Source organism: Zonotrichia leucophrys, chromosome 21, assembly GCF_028769735.1.
Source record: "Zonotrichia leucophrys gambelii isolate GWCS_2022_RI chromosome 21, RI_Zleu_2.0, whole genome shotgun sequence".
NCBI lineage: Eukaryota > Metazoa > Chordata > Aves > Passeriformes > Passerellidae > Zonotrichia > Zonotrichia leucophrys.
The window spans coordinates 5,126,638-5,149,601 of NC_088190.1; the positions used below are offsets into that span (position 1 = coordinate 5,126,638).

The 22,964-nt window shown below is 39.8% G+C and overlaps 1 protein-coding gene across 1 annotated transcript in view; it reads left to right on the top strand.

The window, feature by feature from the left end:
• MTOR (mechanistic target of rapamycin kinase) overlaps positions 1-22,964 on the top strand; it is a 73,547-nt gene that overhangs the window by 31,296 nt on the left and 19,287 nt on the right. Inside the window, exons 29-36 of the mRNA XM_064730460.1 lie at positions 9,939-10,014; positions 12,317-12,456; positions 14,894-14,994; positions 16,285-16,400; positions 17,726-17,803; positions 18,825-18,932; positions 21,347-21,472; positions 22,088-22,219. Coding sequence (XP_064586530.1) covers positions 9,939-10,014; positions 12,317-12,456; positions 14,894-14,994; positions 16,285-16,400; positions 17,726-17,803; positions 18,825-18,932; positions 21,347-21,472; positions 22,088-22,219 — 877 coding nt within the window. The remainder of the gene's footprint in view (positions 1-9,938; positions 10,015-12,316; positions 12,457-14,893; positions 14,995-16,284; positions 16,401-17,725; positions 17,804-18,824; positions 18,933-21,346; positions 21,473-22,087; positions 22,220-22,964) is intronic.

A 22,964-nucleotide genomic window follows, 5' to 3' on the forward strand; every position in this document is an offset into this window, starting at 1 on the left:
ACTCGTTCTGGCATTTCAATAACATGAGAGCATTAGAGATCCAGAATGTGAAAGGGCTGTTCAAAATGGGTGAGTTTATAGAAGTTCAAGGAAGGTGCTATACTAGAATTCTGAACTGTTAAAAGATATAAAAGAGGAGGGGAAGTTGCCATCTCAGCCAGCTGAGACTGGATTATACTCTGAACATCTTAAAATTAAGATTTACTCTAAAATCTACTGTTTATGTAACTATGGATATTTTAATTTAACTCCCTAGAAGGTAGCCCTGGCTGCTATAAATTCTACTACAACCCCAAAAGTTGTAGGTGGTAACTCTATCATTGCATTTCTTAATTTAGGCAGTATTTTAGCAAATTAATTAGTTAAGTATCCAATCCCCTTTCTCTGGATACTGGGTTCTCTGCAGTATTAATGTTGTAAAATCCACTGCTGTTCTTTTAGAAATGGGATATCTGAGGGTGGGATGCAATGAAATCTGCAGAATGTGTAAGTAAAACTCATTCCTCTGTTTATTCAAGTGAAAGGACATTAAGTAATGGTGAGAGTTTGTGTAAAATTGACACAGGGTGGTTGTTTTTACAGGCAATGTGATCTAACTCCAGTGTTAGGGAGGCCAGTTTATTAATAGGATTTTGAGAGGAAAATCTGTGATTAATTAATATATCCATAGTTACATAAACAGTAGATTTTAGAGTAAATCCTAAATTTTTGGACATTCAGAGTATTAGTACAGTCTCAGCTGGCTGAGATGGCAACTTTCCCCCCTCTTTTATTTTAGTTCTGAATTTTAGTGCAGCAACTTGGTGTCCAAATAAAACCATCTCAGCAAAGGTGGAGCCTTTTCCAGAAGGTCTGCAGGCTTATTTCTAGATCCTTCTGGATCAGTTTTTGCTCCTCAGGCCAGCTGCTCTGTAATTGCCTAATGTGGGTTCTTGCATCTTCCTGTAAAACTTCTGATTATAATGGCAGAAATAAGATAAAATAAAGGATTAAATGCCTCATGTATCTGCTGCTTGCATAAACGCTGTGAAAGCTTCTTGATGTCCAAGGAAACAAAAGAAATCTTGCACTTCTTACAAAGGACATTAACACAAACCCAACTGACACAAACTCTCCCATCTTGGCTTCTTTTGCTGATCCAAAGTGGCTGCAGGATTTCTGCTTGATTAGGAACCATTAGAAAAGCCTTGCTGACCTGACATTTGCTTTTAAAGAAATAGAAAGCACAATTGCTTCTTGCAGTTTCTCTCCCTCCTCAGCTCTGATACACTTGTTGCTTGATGCTTTGTTATTGCCTCTGATTTTCACTGGGGCTGGTTAATGGTTTTTCTCCAAAACAAACCCACAAGAGTGTGAAGATGTGGGGAGATAAAATCATCAAAGCACTGCAGGAGTGGAATATGAATCCAGCTGTCTCATAAACCTGAATTTTCATAAGAAGGAAGAATCTTTATGAGGAGATCAGAATTAGAGCTCTCCAAACAAGCAGTTGTCTTGTGGGTGACTGGCAGCCTGTGTGCTGTGCCCAGGAGAAAACAAGTGAGTCTGTTGTGTCAGCCACTGTGGGATTGGTGAGCTGAGATATTGCCAGAGATATGAAGTTTAAAGCACACAGGGCACCTCCAGAGCAGACCATGGGCTTCAGTCAATTTTTGTCATGGACATTCCAGCAACCTTCCATAGCAAAATTGCTTTTTATACTTCAGACCAGAAAGTGCCACTGCACACAGATGAAAGCCTAAACCTGAATTTTCTTAGAGAAGGAAGAGGGAATCTTTATGAGAAGGTCAGAATTAGAGCTCTCCAAGAAATCAGTTGTCTTGTGGGTGACTGGCAGCCTGTGTGCTGTGCCCAGGAGAAAACAAGTGAGTCTGTTGTGTCAGCCACTGTGGGATTGGTGAGCTGAGATATTGCCAGAGATATGCAAGAAAAATTTGTTTAAAGCCCACAGGGCACCTCCAGAGCAGACCATGGGCTTCAGTCAATTTTTGTCATGGACATTCCAGAAACCTTCCATAGCAAAATTGCTTTTTATACTTCAGACCAGAAAGTGCCACTGCACACAGATGAAAGCCTAAACCTGAATTTTCATAAGAAGGAAGAGGGAATCTTTATGAGGAGATCAGAATTAGAGCTCTCCAAGAAATCAGTTGTCTTGTGGGTGACTGGCAGCCTGTGTGCTGTGCCCAGGAGAAAACAAGTGAGTCTGTTGTGTCAGCCACTGTGGGATTGGTGAGCTGAGATATTGCCAGAGACATAAAGTACAATTTGTTTAAAGCACACAGGGCACCTCCAGAGCAGACCATGGGCTTCAGTCAATTTTTGTCAGGGACATTCCAGAAACCTTCCATAGCAAAATTGCTTTTTATACTTCAGACCAGAAAGTGCCACTGCACACAGATGAAAGCCTGACCTTTTTGTTCTGCCTCTAATCCTGTCTGAGCCCTCTTCCAGCTGGAGCTTCTGTGATTCCCAGAGGCAAATTCTTCACCGGCTTCCTGAGATGAGAAACATGTTTTTGTCAAAGTTGGAACAGAAAATAGGACAGGCCAGACTCTGCTTCTCTGCCCCAAAAGGCCACCCTGCTGACACCCCCCAGGACTTCAATCCACACCATAACTCTCCTGTCTGGGACAGATGTGGAAGAGGGGAGCCACTTGTAGGTCCATGCATTCCCTCTTTATACAAATTTTGAAAGGATCCAAGATTCAGTTGAACACACATGTTACAAAACACCACAAAAAGGCCTCCAAATCCCTCCTCTAAACTAATTGGAAATAAGTCAGGGTTTTATTTTGGATTCAGCTTCTAATTTGTATATCCAAATGCAAACCATCTTTGATTTACCTGTTTTGAAAGAGAATACTTTGTTCTGTGTAAGAGAGTGACAACAGACATATTGTGCAGGAATGGAAAAGCACAAATCTTCCCATCTGTCATTATTTTAGAGAAAACATTCAAAGAGATTTGGGCAGAGACATCCCTTGGCAGAGATATCAGCCTTGGTGGAATTTGACTTCTTTATGGATATTTGAAAGATGGGTCTTTCCCAGTTTCATGGAGAGCTGAATATGGGGAATATTGCTACTGAGGTAGCAATAGCTACAGGTGGATGGGAGTAATTTTCAGGTTAGGTCAGTAGTTGGAGCTGACAAAAGTTATTCTGCTGTTCTGTACTCTTCTACTTTTGATTTGAATTCAGGATCCTGGTACATTTTGTAAAGAGGTAAAGTTTGGGGCACAGCTGGGGAGAAATCAGTTCCATGATTACTGAGTGGTTCCTGTTCTTTCCTTTCCCCAATAGTGATGGAGAAATTGAGCATCATTATTTGGCCTGAAATCCATCACCCTCATTTTCCTCCATTCTATTTTGTATGTGGGAATACTGTGGTACATGATAGCTAAAACCACAAGATCATAAAGTCCAGAACATGAGACAAATCCTTTTTGACTTCACTCATGATGTAATTCTGAAGTGATTGGGAGAACTGAGGCTAATCATGGTTTCAATTTGTATGTGCCATGTGTTTATAATGTTGATTGATGTTACTAAATTCAAAAATATCATTATTACTTGATTAGAACCAGTTTTCTCCTGTCCCTGGAGGGCCAGATTAAATTGGAGGTGAGTTTAAATGCTTGCCTTCTCTCGAAGCTGTTCTGGCAGGTGCATGCAAAGCTGAGACAAGAAGAAAAGCTCAGTGCCCTGTGGCTATTTATTTGGTAGCCATTCCTTGCAAACCTTTAATATGCATCTGGCAAATCTTAAATCTGGAATTCCTGGTGCTTGCTGAGGTGGCAAAGGCTCTCAGCTGGCCCATTATGGAGCCCACACTGTTCTGTTCTGCTTTTCCCTCCCAGGAGTGTGAAACTGCTCACCTTTGGCTTTGGAGATGCTCATAAATGCTCCAGCATTTACTCTGCTATAGCTTTATGCTCAAATAAAAACATTTATGGTTTTATTTTAAATGAGGATTGTGTTGTAAATCTCTGAAGTTGTGTTGTAAATCTCTGAAATTATATGGGACAGGTGGAACAGGAGAGAGGGCTTGATAAGAAACAAAACACTGCTACTTCTGCTTTCTTTTGGGATTTCTTTTTTATTTAAGGCCTTCCTTCTTTGCATAACCAATACACAAAGACTGGCTCTGTGTTTCACCTTTTTTTGCTAAATATCCTAGTTAACAATTATTTTCTTCTCTGATTTTTGGCTTATAAAAAATAGATGATACAATAAGTGATTCCTTTTGCAGCCTGAGCAGCAGGGTTAGCTAAGATATTTATTGTAACATTTTTCACTGATATTTTTCTTTCTGATGATGATTTTTTTTCTTTCAAATAAAAGCTGATGAATGTTTTTATTTGACTTGCAAGCATTTATATGAAGATTGGGAATTTTGATGACTATGTGCAATGTGGTGTCTCCTTGTTGGAAGCCAGAGGGGCTGCTCTGGCCTGGAAGCTCTCAATCACCACAACTCTATTGAAAACATTTCTTTTCAAGTTTTTTTTCATTTCTTTTCTAGTTTCTCAAACATATTTGTTCCCAGAATGATAATTCTTTTCAGTGGCATGATGGACATGCATTGGTTTTCTGAGATTTCTTGAGTCAGGGACTGGGGGATGCCTCAAGACAAATAAATAAATCATAAAACTGGGGAGAAATGGCCATCCAAACCAATTCCTTTTGCCAGAGGATTATCTGTTCCCCCAAGTCTCACAAAGCAGCAGTGCCTTCCAATCCTAGAAGCAGCTCTCAGCAATTGTTCAGAAATAAAAACAAGCTTGGCTGAATCTGGTAAAATCTGCCATATTAGAGAATCTTTCTAAGCAAACTTGAGGAGACTGAAAAAAATAAGATGTTATCTGCTTGTCTAGATTCTGCATACAAGTTGCTTTATTGCAAAAATAAAGTTTCTTTGTTATGTTTGGGATGCTTTCTGGCAATAGGAAATGTGTGTGCTCCCTCATGGATAAGTTTGGGATTGCTTGAAAAGGCTCTATTAAAATAAAAGGTTTCTTCTTCTAATTTTTATGAGAAGATGAGGAAAGTCTGCTTGCTTCTGAGTTCTTGAAAATTTAATATATTTTGAGTGACAGAGAATATTGTCAATATCAAAGAGAATGGAAGACTGGAAAGCTCCCAGGATGGTATAAAAAAGAACATTTCTAGTAAATATTACACATTTATTCCTTGAGAAAAGCCCATAATTTGTGTTCTCTTCCCACTAAACACAATAAAGTTGGTGTTCTTTTGGTTTTCCAATTTAAGATTTCTCCAATTTTAAGATTTCCCAACCAATGCTGATGAGTGTGGCAGGTTTGGTGCTGGTAAATCACCAATTCAGGTAAATCATTGCTGTGAGGTTGGATTTTGATTCCCAGTTCATCTCTGCTTTCTGTTAAAATAACCTTTAAATATCCAAGCAATAGGAATATATTTCTCTTAAGTATTGTTCTTTTTTTGTGATTCTAGCTCAGTGTACATGTAACCTCTACAGTTTTGATATCTTAATAATCAAGCAGTAAGTTTATTTAGCTTTTCACTACTAAGAAAATTTGAAGATTTAAATTTTTTGACCAGAATTTTTGTATTAGGAAGTTTGTCAAGGGTAGTCACTCTTTACAGGGATAGACTGATGTAGCAATTGGAAAATGTTTTTCATCAGGAGGCTTGTTTACATTTTAATATCCCACTCATTTTAATGTCCCACTCATCATGATCAAGTGCTCCAAACAGGTCAGGGTTGGACATGATTCTGACTACAATACAAATACTGTTTAATAAACAGGGGGGGAAATTTAAATTATATTGTTCTGAATAATTAATTATGCAGTGAGCTGAACTCATACCAAACTTTAGTGATAAGATTTAATTTTGCAACTGATTTATGCTCATTTAGAGTATAAGGGTCTTGTGTTGTTTTGTTGGTTTTGCTAATCACTTTGTTTATTGAATAAAATGTGAAATGAAATGGGTATTAAGCACTGAAATTAGTGCATTAGTTCAAAGTATATCAAAGTCTAGTTATGACTTTTAAGTCTAGATATGACTTAGGAAGTCTTGTTATTTCTGTGGTCTCCCACTTGCAAGCATGGGGCTGTCTTGAAATAGCTTCAGTATATTTTAGTAAGTTTGTTAGCATTGAAAAGACATAATTTTAAAATTTTTCCCTTGAGTGTTGGTACTAGAAGGCTCTGCTGGCCCATAGCAGGCAGTAGAGGTGAATTCTTGGGTGTTTCCTGGGAGATCTTACCAGTGCCCTACCAAACCTATACCTAAAAACTTCTAAAATGTTCTAAATGCCCTAAAAATGTTCTTTTACACCCTCCTGCCAAGTAGAACACAGTGGTGGAGTTTTTTCTAGCTTTTTAGAAATGAACTGATAAATATGTTCTTCCCTCAGTGGATATGGAGAACAGCAGAACTTTTCCTTTAATATTAAACTTAACATTATTCTGAGCTAGGAATAATTGCAAGGACATCTGTGAGTAAACAAAGACTGGAATTACTGTCCAGCAGCTTAGCCAATAGCATTGGCTCTCTCTGTCTCACATCTGAGAGATGTTTTCCCACCTTCTCCTTTAATCCTTTAATTTTGTAATTATCTTTTTCCCGATGCAAGGAGGAATCCATCCCCTTGATTCTAATCCAGTAAACTGCCCTGATTTCCAGCAGGCTGAAAACCCCTGGCAGCTCTGCCTGGCTGGGATAGGAGCCCTCAGGGCCTTTTCTGAATGCCTGGATGCTTTTCTGCAGTGTTTTTGTTTCTGTTCAGTCTCCAGCATGGTGGCTGGAAAACAGCTCTGTGGTGCTTTTAGGAGTGTTGTGACATTGAGGGAGATTCTGTTTGGGCACAGATTGCTGAAGTTTGCAGGGACAGGAGCTGTGCCTTCATGGAAGGAAGGTGGAAGAGAAGGAAAGGACAGAATGTTTTATTTTCTTAATGTGTGTTTTGAATGCACCAGGTTAAAATGATGTTGTAGTGTGTTGTTAAGTTTCTTGTGTTATTCCCTCAATTTATGTATTGTTCTCCCCTATTATGTGTAAAATGGTTTCGTTCCCCCAGTTTTTCCAGCCACTGCTAGCCTGTCAGCTAAGTTGCTATAGTAACCGCTATTCATAGTTGCCGATATGTAATTGCTCCTCCCCTGGTTTCGAACGAAACCATTTTACACATAATAGGGGAGAACAATACATAAATTGGGGGAATAACACAAGAAACTTAACAACACACTACAACAAAATGGTGTGTATACAAAACAGGCTGGGAGTGTATTGTATTTCTGGGGTGCCCCAATGAAGGCAGGAATGATGAATCTGACTCCATCTTCTCAGAAAGCCGATTTATTATTTTATGATACTATATTATATTAAAGAATACTAAACTAACTATGCTAAAGAATACAGAAAGGATACTTACAGAATGCTAAAAAGGTAATAATGAAAACTCCTGACTCTCTCCAGAGTCCTGACACAGCTTGGCCCTGATTGGCCAAAGAGTGAAAACAACTCACATGAAACCAATGGAACAATCACCTGTGGGTAAACAATCCCCAAACACATTCCACATGAGCACAACACAGGAGAAGCAAATGAGATAAGAATTGTTTTCCTTTTCTCTGAGGATTCTCAGTTTCCCAAGAGAACAGTCCTGGGTGAAGGGATTTTCCAGAAAATACGAATGCCCCAGGAGCAAGGAGTCCCAACATTTACTGCTTTTGCAGAAATGGTCCTGAGCTCAGGGAAAAGCGGCTGCTGGGAGAGGCTTATCCCAGCCAGAGACTGTGAAAAATGTCACTTGTTTTTAAAATTTTAGAAGTTCAATAGTAATAAATTGTTATAAAAATAATAATGTTATTAGAGTAATAATAATTTGGACAATTTGAATTAGGACAATATGAGACAATAGAAACAAAGAGGGACATCTGGGTACCTCTTTCTGGGCAAAATAAGCCCGAAAAAGGACCCACGTTAACAGAGGATTAACCCTTAGAAACAACAGCCTGTTGCATATTCATACAGCTCATCCATGATGCATAAATTCCATTCAAACACAGGATTCTGTCTGGGCAGTGTCAGCTTCTTCCTCTGAATCCTGACAGCATCTTCAGGGCTGAGTGAGGCAGGAAGAAGTTCATTTCTCCTGATAATGGAGCAATAAATTCTCTTTCTCTGAAAGATTCAGGTGCCCTGTGGCTGCTATCTCAGTGTGAGTCCTTTCTGTAAAAAATTATCCTACATAGCATAGTTTCTATTTTAACATTATGTTATCACCCAAAACTATATTTAACACACTACTTAAGAAAATTAACACAGCATAACTTTCTAACATAACACATATCATATTCATTTTAATATTTGCAAAAAGCCAATCATAAAATACACATTTTTCACAGAGGCTTATCCTAGTCCACAAAATTACCTGTCACTGCTCACTGTGGTGTAGATAATTTGTTACAGGAGAGTAATTTATGATTATTAACAGCTACTGCTGTCTATTCTTATCTTATAAATCAAAGTCTTTCTCCTTTCCCTCCCCATCTTTTTCTTCCCTTTGCTTCAACCTAACCATAAATAGATTTGAGACAGTGAATTCTGCTTTGGACAGTCAAGAAAGTAAGAAACAAAAGGAGTAATTGAGTGCACCAGGAAGTGGCAGAAGAGCATTGCTAATTGTCAGATAATAAAAGAAAACGGTCCATTTTGTCAGGAAGTGTTGTCAAGAAAGACAACTTGGAAGTAATGAACTGTCTGACGTGCTGGAATGTGCCTGCCAATGGCTCTTTTTTAAGTCATCAGCTCATGAAATGTGACAGCCATTTATCACTTCCATGTGGCTGCTGCCAAGCTTTCCCTTGGGAAACGAGCTGGAGTTAGTGTGGACTATTTTGTTTAAAAAATGGCATGGACCTGTTTTAGGTGCTTCCTGTTGTTGGGTGCCAGTCATCTTGAACTGTGATTGTGGATAAATCTGATTTTAGTTCAACCAATCCAAAGGCCCAATATCCAGGAGTATTTTACATAACCTTCACAGATACCCAGAGTATGTCTGGGAGCTTGATTCTTGTCAGGAAAGGAGGCTTCCAGAGACAGAAGAAATTTAGCAAACATTTGAAAAATTTCCCCTTTTTTCTCTGTGTATTACTCCCTTCAATACTTTAGATTTGCTTCTCTTTATTGATCCCCTGCCCTCTTATAAGGGGGAAGTCATGGAGCCATCCCGATAATAAAATAAGAAAACAAATGTGAAATAGAAATTATTTCAGGGAATAGCTGCACATCATGAGCTAGAGAATCAGATTCAAGAGCAGCCTATTTGCTTGTGCTTCATAAAATTCAGCAGGCCTTGCAACACAAGTGCTTCCCTGGTACACACTGAGGATTGGCTGTGATGGCAGCAGTTGCTGGCATGTTCTTGAAAACCAGCAAAAGGAAAGTGCCAGTGCAGAGGCTTTGTGTGAAATGTGAAACTGAAATTTGGGTTGCACACTTTATGTAATTTCCTGGTGACATTTGTCAGCTATTTTGATGATATAGACTGTTTCCTGCTTTATTGATTTTTGGAGGAGTTAGGAGTCTAAGTTAGTACTGTAAAACTCTTAAGTACAGCTTGAAAAATCATGCCTTTAAAATTATTGGCAGCTATTTTTCTGTCTATGCAGGCTGTTACATAGAATTGATAATCATAAATATACCATCTCTATTTTCTGTAAAAAGTCTTCAGATTGTGTGCAGAGAATGTGTGTTTTGAAAACATATGGTCATCATGTGCCTTATGTAGTTTAATTGTTTAATTTGTGTGGAAGTCTAAACAAAAAGAGTGTTCCATTGGTAATTCTAAATGTTAGACCTTGGTGTTATCAAGTAGAAGTTTCTACCAACCCCTAATATGCCAATTGTGTTAAATCATCTTTTTTTTTTCCTCCCTTTCCAGCATTAACAATAAACTCCAACAGCCAGAAGCAGCTGCTGGTGTGCTGGAATATGCCATGAAGCACTTTGGGGAGCTGGTGAGTCCTGCTGGATAATCCACTTCTTGTGTTTTTATGCTTTCTGGACTGGGTTTTTTGGTGGGTGAGGGTGTGTTTTCTCAATCAATCACATCAAGGCTCTATTTCTGTTTAAATATTTCATTGTTCATAAAGAAAGGCCTTTATAGGGGCTTTCTTTAGTTTTTTTTAAGTCTTTCTTTTTTTTAGTCTTTTTTTCTTAGTTCTTTTCTGTTCTAAAGAAAGGCTGCTTACAGGGATGTTCAGTGGGCACTTTGCAGCAAATGCTGGGTACAGGGAGGGCTGCAAAAAGCTGACTTGGAGGAGAATTTTGCAGCTGCTGTTGGTACTAAATGCAGCTGTGAGCAACCAGCAACTTGATGACACAAGTCCTTTTATTTAGGATAAGCTGGGAAGGGAGGGAGTTCTTGTTCTAAGCTTAAAGGATTTGAGAAACTGCATCAACACCCTCAAGATAAAGATTTAATGTAAATTAACCTCTACTCTCTCTCAAAAGTGTTCATGGGTATTATTTAGAATAGCAAGTTAACCAGTCCCTCACCAAAATCAAATAACCCATTTTGTATTTGTTGTATGTCTTTCTCAGAATGATGTACCTTTTATTATTTCTTCTCATTTTATCAGTCATTTAATTTGTGTTCAAAGACCAAACCACCTATGCTCTCCTGGTAAAAAAGATGATTTTGCAGTGGTAATTACTGCAGAGTTTTAGGATAATTAGGAAAAGGAAGGCAGCCCTGGAAGCACAGTAGATCAGCCTCTCTTAATAGCGACCACCAGAAAGTGGGAACCAGGTAGAAGCACAAAATGGTGGAAACCCTCTGGTGTAGGATTATGTGTGGTTTTGACCTTTCTGGGAGAAGTACAGACTTCAAAACATCTTTGCAGCTTCTTATAATTCCTTGGGTGGATGGAGCAAAGTTCTGCATTACCTAACTCTGACTTCACTCTTCAGCAGCAACAGTCCAGCAGTAAATGTAGTTCAAAGCACAGAGCTTGCCAGAATTGAAATTAAAAGAAAAGAAATTAAGAGGAGCTGTGAGCTCTACTTTCAGGGACTTAATTGAAATATGACTTTGCTGAGAATTTAAAGGGCTGAGTGGAAGACCTGGCATGCAAATTGTGGTTTATAGTGACCCTGCCCACAGGTCTGGGAAAATAATCTGCTCTGCAGCCCATGTCAAGACAGGAGCTGCCAAAGACTGAGCAGAAAAACACTGGCAGAGAAAAGCATGGAAATAAATTAAGGCATTTTATTTCTTCAAAATGAGAAACAAAATCTAGAAAGAAAGACTGAAGAAAAGGGTTTAACTGGTAGGGATCATTGCTTGGCTAACTTTTAATGGCTTTGCTACAAACCATTGCCTTCCATTGTGAAGGGTGTGATTGGGCCCCAACTTCAATTCTGTGCCTGCTATGTTAAGTAATTGCCTAGCAGTAGCCAGATGCAAAGTTTGGCCTTTTTTTCTAGTTGGTCATTCCATTCCTGAACACAGGGCTGTTTTTCTTGTTTGAATGCAGGTATGTGCAGCAATGGGAAGTGGAATATGTTATAGATTTACCCTTTTTCCTGTTCCACTCACTCTACCTCTCCAAAAAGGAAAGCACCAGCTGCTGATCTGGTGTTTCAGTGGCTGATCTGGTGTTTCAGTGGCACTGAGTGAGGGGATGATGTTGGATTAATCCCTCTGGTGAACTTTATTCATTTCTGGGCAGGTGGGGCAGTGCCAGGATTCCAGTTTTCTCATTAGCTCAAGGCTCTTCTCTGTGTCACAGAAGTCCCTGAGTATTACAGCGCCCTTAGACGGTCACTGGGGTGAGAGAAGGACGAGAATCTTGTTTCTTGATCAGAAGGCTTGATTTATTTCTATATGATATATAATACATTATAACTATACTAAAAAGAATAAGAAGAGAAGTTGCAGAGAGCTGCTCAGCTAAGAATAGAATAGAAGGAATGAATAACAAAGTTCTGTGTCCAGGGAATCTGTCCCTGAGCTGCTCCTGTGATTGGCCTTTAATGGTACACATGGAAGATGAGCCAATCACAGGGGCACTGCTACATTTCACAGCAGCTGATAACAATTTGTTTACATTCTTCTTCTGGGGCTCTGCTTCCCAGAAGATGGACAAATGTGAAAGAAAGGATTTCTATGAAAAAATGTCTGCGACACCTGAGGTTATTCAGAATGAAGTGACCAGCACAGACACAGAATTTCCTAGGAAAAGCTGTGGTAGTTAATACAGAATGATCAACATTAACCCTGCTGTTTATTTTTACTTTTTTTTCCCCTTCCCTTAGGAAATCCAAGCTACCTGGTATGAAAAGCTTCACGAATGGGAAGATGCTCTGGTGGCCTATGACAAGAAGATGGACACAAACAAAGATGATCCTGAGCTGATGCTGGGACGGATGCGGTGCTTGGAAGCACTTGGGGAATGGTAAGAGGGGAAATGCCTGAAGACCAAGGAAAATGGTGTCTTTGTGTCCTCTGGATGCTGTCTGCAGGTGCAAATTTTTTGCCTGAATTCCTGTTTACTCCCACTTACTTTGAGTATTTGTGTGGCATCTCACTTTGTTCATTGAAGTCAGAATCAGTAATGACATCTCTGAGCCTTTTGGGACTGGCCATCTGGTGAGTTAAGGTTTTTCTGGAAGAGAATCTGCAATCTTATCATCAGGTCAACCCCATTTATAACAGAGAAAGACATTGTAGATAGAGGAAACATTAACTCTAGATAGAGGAAACATTAAATATTGTAGACAGAGAAAACATTGCATATTGTAGATAGAGGAAACATTAACTGAGCAGAACTTGTCAGAAAGAATCATAAAAGCAGCTCATTGTGACCCTCCTTTTTAAACTCTGATTCAAACGTCACCATTCTGTGTTTATTCAGTGTCAGACCAATGCCTTGTAGAAGGATGAGGTTTTCCTTACCAGTCTTTTTCAGTATTTTTAAGCCTTGTCTTTGTGGACATTTAGTATTTCAAGTTTTGTGTCAAACCTCTGTTGTCAACACAAAACTGATTCCAGTCAGTGTTTGTGACAGGGTGAGCTGCTGGTGACTTCCAGCTTGCTACTTAACTGGGGGCTTCTGTTTTTTCTGGCTATTTAATTAAAAGAAGATAATTGGAGAAGGCACCCTGCTCACTGTGGCGTGCAGCTGTAGCCAGGGGCAGGTGTGGGTTCATCCAGGTTCCGCCTTTCTACTGAGCTTTGCCTGTGACAAACTGTCTCCTGATGGGTCCTGACATGAACCCAGGGGATGGCACCACAGTGAGGAGATTCCTCTTCACTAAAGTCATTTTACTGCTAGGAACAGAGCTGCTTGAGAAACATAATTCTGGCAGCATTTTTCTGGTTTTTTGTTTCTAAATAAGGGTGAGACATACAGGGTGTAGCTTTTCTAGTAAGGAATTTAGGTCCTCTTACTGGGCATTCCTCAGTCAGCTTTTATACAAGTAGCCTGTTCTCAACAGCGATTTGAAGAATTTTTTCCCCCCTGCAGGATGTGTATTTGTGTCCTTTCTGAACCTCTTACTTATTCATGCATCAGCAACAAATCTATGGAACAACAAAAGGACAATTTTCTTCTCTTGGAGATAATATCATGAATATATTGGTAGTCTGTAGTGATGACAGCAATCAGAGTCTCCAAGTTCTCTTGTGGGACTGGACTCCAGCTCTGTGCAGGTGTTTTTACAATTCAGAAATGCTTTTGCAAAGTGCTGTCTGCTGCCCTGCAGCTGACTCTGGAGATGTCATCCTGAGCCCGAGATTCCATGGTTTGGCTGCTGGTTCTCTTCAGTAGCATTCAACCTGACTGCCTGTGCTGCTGGAGTCTGCTTCACAGGATGAGGCAGATAATCGAGAATTATTGTGCAGCATCACCGTTTCAGTACTCTGCTGTGATATTTTAGAGTACACCCAAAACACTCTTAGCCATTTGTCTCCTCACACAGTTATTCCTGTAGGACCCATGGTGTTTTATCAGCATCTATGAGGTCCTGCTTTACTGCTGTTGCTAGGTTTGGTTTGGCTTTACATTTGCTTTGGGGTTTTTTTCCCTCCTGGGCCATTAAGCTGTCAGAATTACTGTCTTGCCTGTGGCAGCCCATTGGTTCTGTTTGAATAACTCCTCTCCCTTTTTGGGAGGGGAGAGGATAACAGCAGGGAAAGCAAGCTGTGCTCCCTCACAGTTGGCAGCTGTTTCACTGCTACAGAGTATCCAGCCTGAGAAATCCTGGAACTGCAACACCCAGGGTAATTGGTTCTATTAGTGCAGCATTCACAGCTGATTTGAAAGAAATAATATAAAAAATCCTGATGCTTCCTCTCCACTGGAGATGAAAGACTCAGATGCCCTCTGAGATCCTGCCATGACAAGTCTTCCTATGAGGTTACAGCCACATTCATTCTTCAGTCTTTGTCTTCAGACTTGATGTGTTCATTCAAAATGTTTGCTAGTAGGAGCCATGCCCAAGCTATCCATATCATGTTTCTTCTACTGACACAAAAATTTGAAGCATCCTTTTTTTGGTGGGGAATTGTTCATTTTCTTGAGAATTTTTTTTCTGTATTTACAAACTGACATTATGAGTCCAATTTTAAAGCAGGCATTAACAGTCACTGAGGAACAAATGCAAACTTCTCTTTGGATGTGTATTTTCAAAACATAGGTGTACCTTGAAATTATTTTCTGATGATAGGATATTTGCCATCAGACTGACCAGAGAAGTCAAATCCCATTCTCCACTCAGTATAAAAAGAACAGTGGGACTGGTTGTTGTCTTATCAGTGGGAAGTGGTTGTTCAATGAGGCAGAATTCTTGGAAGAGCCTTTTTGCTGATCAGAAATTGTGGATTCTTCTTAGGGGGCAGCTCCACCAGCAATGCTGTGAAAAGTGGACCCAGGTGAATGATGAGACTCAAGCTAAGATGGCCAGGATGGCTGCTGCTGCTGCTTGGGGCTTAGGTAAGGCATCCTCCTGTGCTGGCCTGCACCAGCCCATGAGGGCAAGCACAGATAGATTTAACTTATTTCAGAACTGCAGAATACAGGAAAAAGCAACATCAAGTAACCACATTATTTACATTGGGAAATGAAGTGTGTGTTGTATTTGTGGGGGGACCCTTGTGGCAGGAAGGAATGATGAATCTGACTCCACGTTCTTAGAAGGCTAATTTATTATTTTAAGATACTGTTTTTATATTATATTAAAGATTTTAAGATACTGTATTTATATTATATTAAAGAATGCTAAACTATACTAAAGAATACAGAAAGGACACTTACAGAAGGCTAAAAAGGTAATAATGAAAACTTGGGACTCTGTAAAGAGTCCTGACACAGCTTGGCCCTGATTGACCAAAGAGTGAAAACAACTCCCAGCAGAATCCAATGGAACAATCACCTGTGGGTAAACAATCTCCAAACACATTCCACATGTGAGCACAACACAGGAGAAGCAAATGAGATAAAAATTGTTTTCCTTTTCTCTGAGGCTTCTCAGCTTCCCAGGAGAAAAACCCTGGGCAAAGGGATTTTTCAGAAAATATGAATGTGACAAGTGTCATTCCATATGGAAGTCCTTTGGAAAAATTGGATTTACATCAAGTCTCCCATTGTGGTCTCCAGTAACAGAGAGAGCAGATAATTGATTGCTTAAATTTTCACTTTTGCTTGGCTTTGCACTGAACAGAACTCAGGCTGGAAATAAGATTAAAATACTTTCTCAGATTTGTGGCAAATTCTTATTCAGAACAAGAACATTATCTGCAGAACATTTTAGAGGTTATGTCTGCAGAGCAGACAATCTTAAGTGAATAAATCCATAGTGATCCAAATGTCCATTTGTGTTGTTAGCAAGATATTTTCTAGAGAGGCTGATGGATCACTTGCTCTCTGCCAGCCTTTGCTGAGAAAAATTAATAATTTGCTTTGTAAGGCATTCATTCATCCAAATGTTCTGGAAGTGTCAGAATTTGAATTGTTTCATCACAAAGAATGAAAGAACCTTTTCCACCAGGATAACAATTTGTCTAGGAGAAAAATGCTTTTTTTCTTGTCTGTAGCTGTGTGTATGTTTATGTATATAACAGTGTCCCTACCAAAGACAAGCTGTTGGAGAGCTGACTGAAATGCAAAAGTACCACACAGCACCCAGGCCTAGGCATGGATGTCTGAGCATTTTATCATAGATCTGTTCTGCCCCCACACTGCAGAGGAAGCTGTTTGTTGCTGAGGGTCTCTGTGTCTCTGCAGGTCAGTGGGACAGCATGGAGGAATACACCTGCATGATCCCCAGGGACACCCACGATGGTGCTTTCTACAGGGCTGTGCTGGCGCTGCATCAGGACCTTTTCTCACTGGCTCAGCAAGTAATTATCCTCTTTATTGGGAGCCCAAAATTTGGTTTAAGATGTTCTAGGCTACAGAGTTTCATGGAAGAACAGGCTGTAATAAATCAGTTGGCTATAATTTATGAATTGCCCAATAATGTGTTTTTCATGGATATATTAGACCTGGGTGATAGATATTTCCAGAAACATAGCAGTGAATGTGTTGATAGATAGTAGTGGTTCAGTGCTGTAGAACTTTAGAATTCCTCTGTCATTTTTTGGCTTCTTTTATTCTGTGCCTCTTTTCTAGACAGGCAGGACACAAGGATTATCTCAGCAGAGGTTCTGTTCTAAAGGCATTAATTATAAATTTCCAGGAATGCCTGAGACACCTGTATGATTCCTAATGGATTTTTGTGCACTTCTGTCTCTTACAGCTTTTTCAGTGAAGTGCTCATTTATATAATGTACAATAATCTTAATTTTTTCTGGTAGCACTGATAAATCTGAAATCTTAAATTGAGGTACCAAGGTCAGGAATGAGTCTATTAAACAGAGCTTGTATATTTGTATTTATAATGATTGTATTTGTAATGCTTGTTTGTCACAAATAAGATTTGCAGGGTGACTCTGTAGATGTGAAACGTGTTGTTTACTTTCCAAGGAAGCTCAAGTCCCATTTCTCAAAATTCTGTGCTGGCTTGCCAGCTTAGATAAAGGAGTAATTCAATCTGTGCTGTCAAAACCCATAGATAGATTTTTGGATGATGTGCACAGTAAAATTAACCAGGCATTCAAAAAGGTAAAGTTTGTGATTAACCTTTAACATTTTGAACAGGAAAAGCTATAGGTGAGAGATTATATAATGGCTAGAACTAGAGCAGGATTTATTTCATGCTTGAAGAGCCTGTCTTAGTTTGAGGATGAGGAATGAAATTTGCTGTCCTGTAAAATTCATAAAATCCTGTTGGGTTATGTAAAACAGTGAGAGCTATTTTCTTGCATTGTGTGGTATCAAGAGACATTTCTTTAGGCTCTTTTACACTCAAATGTGAACCTTTCCTCCACCAATGTTGTTAATGATGATCTCTACAATCACAGTAGGATTAGAAATACTGCAAACTTTGATTGTCTAGGAAGCAAAACTTCAAACTGTGCAGGTGATGAATGAAGGTCCTTGGCTTCCCTTATCTATGCCCTGGCCACTGTTTTCCTGTCAAATCTTTCTATTTATAGGATCCTTTCCCAGAGAGAGCAAAGTGAGAGCAATGCCAGCTTTGTTCATGAGATGGAGCAGCAGCTTCAGGAGCTGACTCTAGATAAAGCACACACTACCTTAACCCCAAAATCTTCTTCTGTTTCAGTGCATTGACAAAGCCAGAGACCTGCTGGATGCTGAGCTGACTGCCATGGCAGGAGAGAGCTACAGTCGAGCCTATGGGGTGAGTGCAGCTCTCAGAACCCAGGAACTCCTCTGGCTGCCCTGGAGGACTCCAGACCCTGGCAAGGGGCTCAGAGACCTTGGCACAGAGTCAAAAACACCTCTGCCTTCCATTTTAACCCATGGAAACAATTCCCAACTTTGTGTGAGGATTTACAAGCCACAAGAGTTTGAGTAGGATGATGGTTAATTTGTCACAGGGTGAAAAAGTAGAATTTTGGGGTTTTTAGAATGGCAAGATGGAGGAATCTGGGCGTGTCCTGTCCTTCTTCTTCTTGTCCTCCATCTTCTGCTGGGATGGTGGCACTTCTGGATTGGTTTAGAGTAGAGACAGACTGTCTAACATAGGTGATAGGTATTGGAAAATTATTGTAAATAAAGTACATGTAGTTCTCAGTATAAAAAGCCAACAGCACCCCAAGGGTGGTCAGTGTGCCACAACCCGACCTGCCAGACAGATCTCAGCAGGTCAGAGAAAGAATGGAATAGATAAGAGAAAATAAACAACCTTGAAAAGCAGAGCCAAAGAATCTCAACTTCTTCTTCAGTCACAGGGCTGGGAAAAAGAGACTTTAACACCTCAGGAGCCATTTCAGCAACACAAAACATGAGAGTCAGCCTTCATTCCCTTCCTTCATTGCTGTTTCAGACTATCTCTAAAAGTTCCATAAAACTTCAGAGTAGTGCTTGTCTCCAATGTAAGACCTATGTGGGCCCACAAGCTAAATGGCTTTTGGCAGATAAAAAGTACAACTGTGCAGGAGCAGCTTTGGGACAGACTAAAAGTGAGTGAAGTGAGGTCCACCCCTCAAAAGAAATAAGAATTGACATTTGGGATGTCAATAAGAGTTGACATTTAATTTAATGAGTTTGAATCAGCAGGTCATCTAGGTACCAGCATATAGCAGTTGGTCTATCTATTGGGTAGCCTATGTACTTAAGATTTTGATGCCAAAATACTGCTCCTTAATGATAGATTTGTTCTGCAGTGATTGGGATGGAATGTGATTTTTTCCCTTCAGGCCATGGTATCCTGCCAGATGCTGTCAGAGCTGGAAGAGGTGATCCAGTACAAACTTGTCCCAGAGCGCCGTGAGATCATCCGCCAGATCTGGTGGGAAAGGCTGCAGGTACATCCCTGGAAAGGTCCAGGATGGAGATGCTGATGGGCTGGCATGAACAGCTTCCTTCTGAGTCAGTGTGGTGCCTCAGCAAATGTCTCCTTCCATCCATGCTCACATGGCTGTGTGCTCCATCTCCTCTGTGCTTCTCATTGCCTGGGGTTTCATTTCGGCTTTTTTATTTTCTCAAATTAATGTTCCTGAGTTCTCAGCTCATATGGCACTTTAAAAGATTGAACTAAACCTTGAAATAGATGTGTACAGAAAATAGACACTAGTAACATCCCCAAGGCTGCTCAGTATTGGATTATATCTGGAAATACTGGTTTAGATCAAGCTAGTTTGAACTTTTTACCTGCCGACTGGATTTTAAGTGAATTCTCTCCAAATGTTGGAAAACTGGTCAGAGAATTCACATGCTTGTAAAATAAAAGATTATCCTGTTCCTTTTGGAGCTCTTACAAGAACATTTCCAGCTGATTGGTAACATTTAGGGACATTGCTTAGTGGTGGAATTGACAGTGTTAGGTTTATTGTTGGACTTGATAATCATAAAGGTCTTTTCCAACCTAAATGATGCTATGATTAATCTTGACCTTTCAGAAGAGACTTTTAGCAATGTTGATTTTCCAGTATTGAAAGAGAAGTTTGTGCCTTTCTTACACTAAACATCAAAAATCCAAAGTATCTCTGAAAATTTAAATCAGAGAAATATTTGACACTATTTCCTTACAAGAGGCATCCCTACAGTGAAAGTGAATGTCCTCAGATACAGTAAAATGTTTAATAACAGTAAACTGTTTAAATAGAGGTGAGTGATTCCTGCTAGAGAAGGGAGTAAAATTTAAAAAGGGCATAACTGAGGTAAAATGCTGCCTGAAAGAAGAACTTCTCCCTGTGCTATAATCTGCCACCTTATGAAAGGCTGCTGTATATTTTTTAGCTGTTTGGGAAACTGTGGCAAAGCTTTTAGTCTCCCATCTGCATTCCAGTCTGGAAAAGCTCAGGACCATTCCACTGGGGTAGAGAAGCTGAAGTGGCAGGAAGTGTAATGTCTGAATATAGCTTTTTATAGTCCTGAAAGCAGTACAAGCAGTTCTTGAATGTTTTATAGGTGTTTTATAATAGTTTTTAAATGCCTGCTGGAAGAAGTTTATTTGGGTATTAGGGAACAAGCTTTGCCTAATTTCCCAATCCTCAACTTGGGAGAAAAGAAAAAGGGAAAGAATAACTTCTTTGGTGCTAAGGTCCTTGCTGTCATTGGAAAATCTTTTGTTTACTTCAAAATCAAGTGGTTTCTGGCTGAATAGAAACTTTGGGTACACTGTTAACCTGTACTTGGCCACTACATCAAGCATGGATTTAGTTGTTACATCCCTTCCACAATTCTGCTTCTCTGTAATATCCTTGAATGTTGAAATGCAGACTCACCCTGCTCTGAGTGTTGTGCCTCTCCCATCAGACAGACAAGAACCAGACAATGCTTGCACAAGCAGCACAGCAGTTGGAGCTGCATTTCTGGCAGAAAACCAGTTTAGAGGTGCCAGCCTCCAAAAGGAATGCATGCAAGGCAAAGAAAAAGGGCAATGACAAAAATATCTTTGCAACCATTTGGTTTTCTACCATCTCCATGTTGAGATTTAAACCAAAAATAGGTGGAGAAGGCACTTTGGAATTGTATGAAGAGTTTTTCTGATTCTTGGATGTGTTTCAGCTTTAGGAGCTTTTCTCCTCTTTCCATTAGAGGAAAAGCATATCATTAGATATGCTTAGCATATCATTTGCATATCATTAGACTGCAGATTGAGAGAGTCAGGGACTGAACCTTCCTCACACACTGCAGTGTTAAGGAAATAGACTGTTGTAAATTCATGGTGGGCCCCGTGGTGGGGAAGAACAATGCATCTGACTCCATGTTGTCAGAATGCTGATTTATTACTTTATTGTACTATATTATATTAAAGAATACTATACTATACTAAGGAATACAGAAAGGATACTTGCACAATGCTAAAAAGATAATAATGAAAACTGGTGACTCTTTCCAGAGTCCTGACACAGCTTGGCCCCAATTGGCCAAAGAGTGAAAACAACTCCCAGCAGAATCCAATGGAACAATTACCTGTGGGTAAACAATCTCCAAACACATTCCACATGAGCACAACACAGGAGAAGCAAATGAGATAAGAATTGTTTTCCTTTTCTCTGAGGCTTCTCAGCTTCCCAAGGGAAAAATCCCAGGCTAAGGGATTTTTCCAGAAAATGTGAATGCCACAATAGACAGTTCCCAGTGTCAGTCTGCTGTGAATTATGGGCACATATATAAATCTCTGTCTTGATGGAAGCCCCTTCAGATTCTGAATCAAGGTTCTGTGCAGTACACTGGAGACCAAACACTCACAAATTCTCATTTTTCCTCTCAGGGCTGTCAGCGAATCGTGGAGGACTGGCAGAGGATATTGATGGTCCGATCTCTTGTTGTGAATCCTCATGAGGACATGAGAACTTGGCTCAAGTATGCCAGCTTGTGTGGCAAGAGTGGGAGGCTGGTGAGCATTGTCAGGCTCTGTCCTCTTCTGCAGGTTTTGGGATTATTTGCTATACTGTTCTGCTTCAGCCTTGAGCATTCCTAAATGCTTTCATTGCCCAGGTGGGATGGGCTCTCCTCTGAGGAAGAAATAGTCAGAAATTGTTGAAATGGTCAAATTGTAACCAGCATAAAGTTCATGCTTTTAGCCAAGGTTATTTTAGTGGGACTGATATACCTGAGAGCCCCTGGGCCAATTTTTCATTGCATGCTGTAACTGGAAGTCTTTATGCACTACTGGAGATTATTAATAATAGTTCTCTGCTAGAGCAGAGAGTCACATCTACAGTGTGATGTCACTGTTGAACATTACAGTCCTATTTTAACATTCATCACAAAATTTATCACCAAATACTTGAAACAGAGAGAAAATAAATAGTGTAAATACTTTACACTTTCTACTGGCTTCTGAAATGAGAATCTAATGCTCTGATCCAAAGGAAGACATGTGGTTTATCATGTGATATTCTGTGAGTTCTGTACTTTTTTAGTGTAGGGCAATTCTGAAGCAATATGAGCTGGAAGTAACAATGACAATTATGTTCTAACCTGCTTTTTGTCTTTGCCACTCCTGCAGGCTTTGGCCCACAAGACCCTTGTGCTGCTCTTGGGAGTGGATCCCTCTCGGCAGCTGGATCACCCCCTGCCCACAGTGCACCCCCAGGTCACCTATGCATACATGAAGCACATGTGGAAGAGTGCACGGAAGGTACAGAGCACCCTGCTTGTTCCACTGCTCAGCTTTTGTGCAGTGTTAGCTCTTCATGCTCCCAACAGAGCAAAGGCAAAGCTGCATCTTTTACTTTTGTTCCCCTGAAATAGAGTAACTAATTCTTTTCCTTATTGTTGTTCAGATCATAAGCTTTTTATTTCCTTTAAAACTCTGTAATGCAGAGAAAACCTGGCCCTAATTTTATTTCATTAATGGAAAGATTATTTTTGCTAAGTAGTAGCTGGTACCCAAAGTATACAGACAGGATTGATGGTCAATAGTAATTCTTTTGTCCTGTGTAGGTTTTCTGCTTGAATTTTCATCCACTGTCTTGATTGCTGGGTCTCTACACTGTACCTGTGCTCAGGGCCACATGCAGAAAGAGGGAAGTTAAGGGGGTTTATTACCAGTTTTGGAAGCAGAGGGGAGTTTATTACCAGTTTTGGAAGTAGAGGGGAGTTTATTGCCAGTTTTAGAAATAGAGGGGAGTTTATTGCCAGTTTTAGAAGTATCCTGAACAGTTTGCACTTAGTTGCTGAGCAGAACTGGTTTTTACTAAAGAAAATTTCCAATTTTATAGGAAATTTCTAACTGAAAGACAACTGAAAAGTACATAGAGTTTGTCATTGGAGCACTTTGGCACCAGAGAGCTCAGGGTGAATGTTTTTGACATTGCAACACAGGGAGAATTTACGTAATCAAATCCAATAAGCTTCAGACTGGATAAGTTATCTTTTTTTTA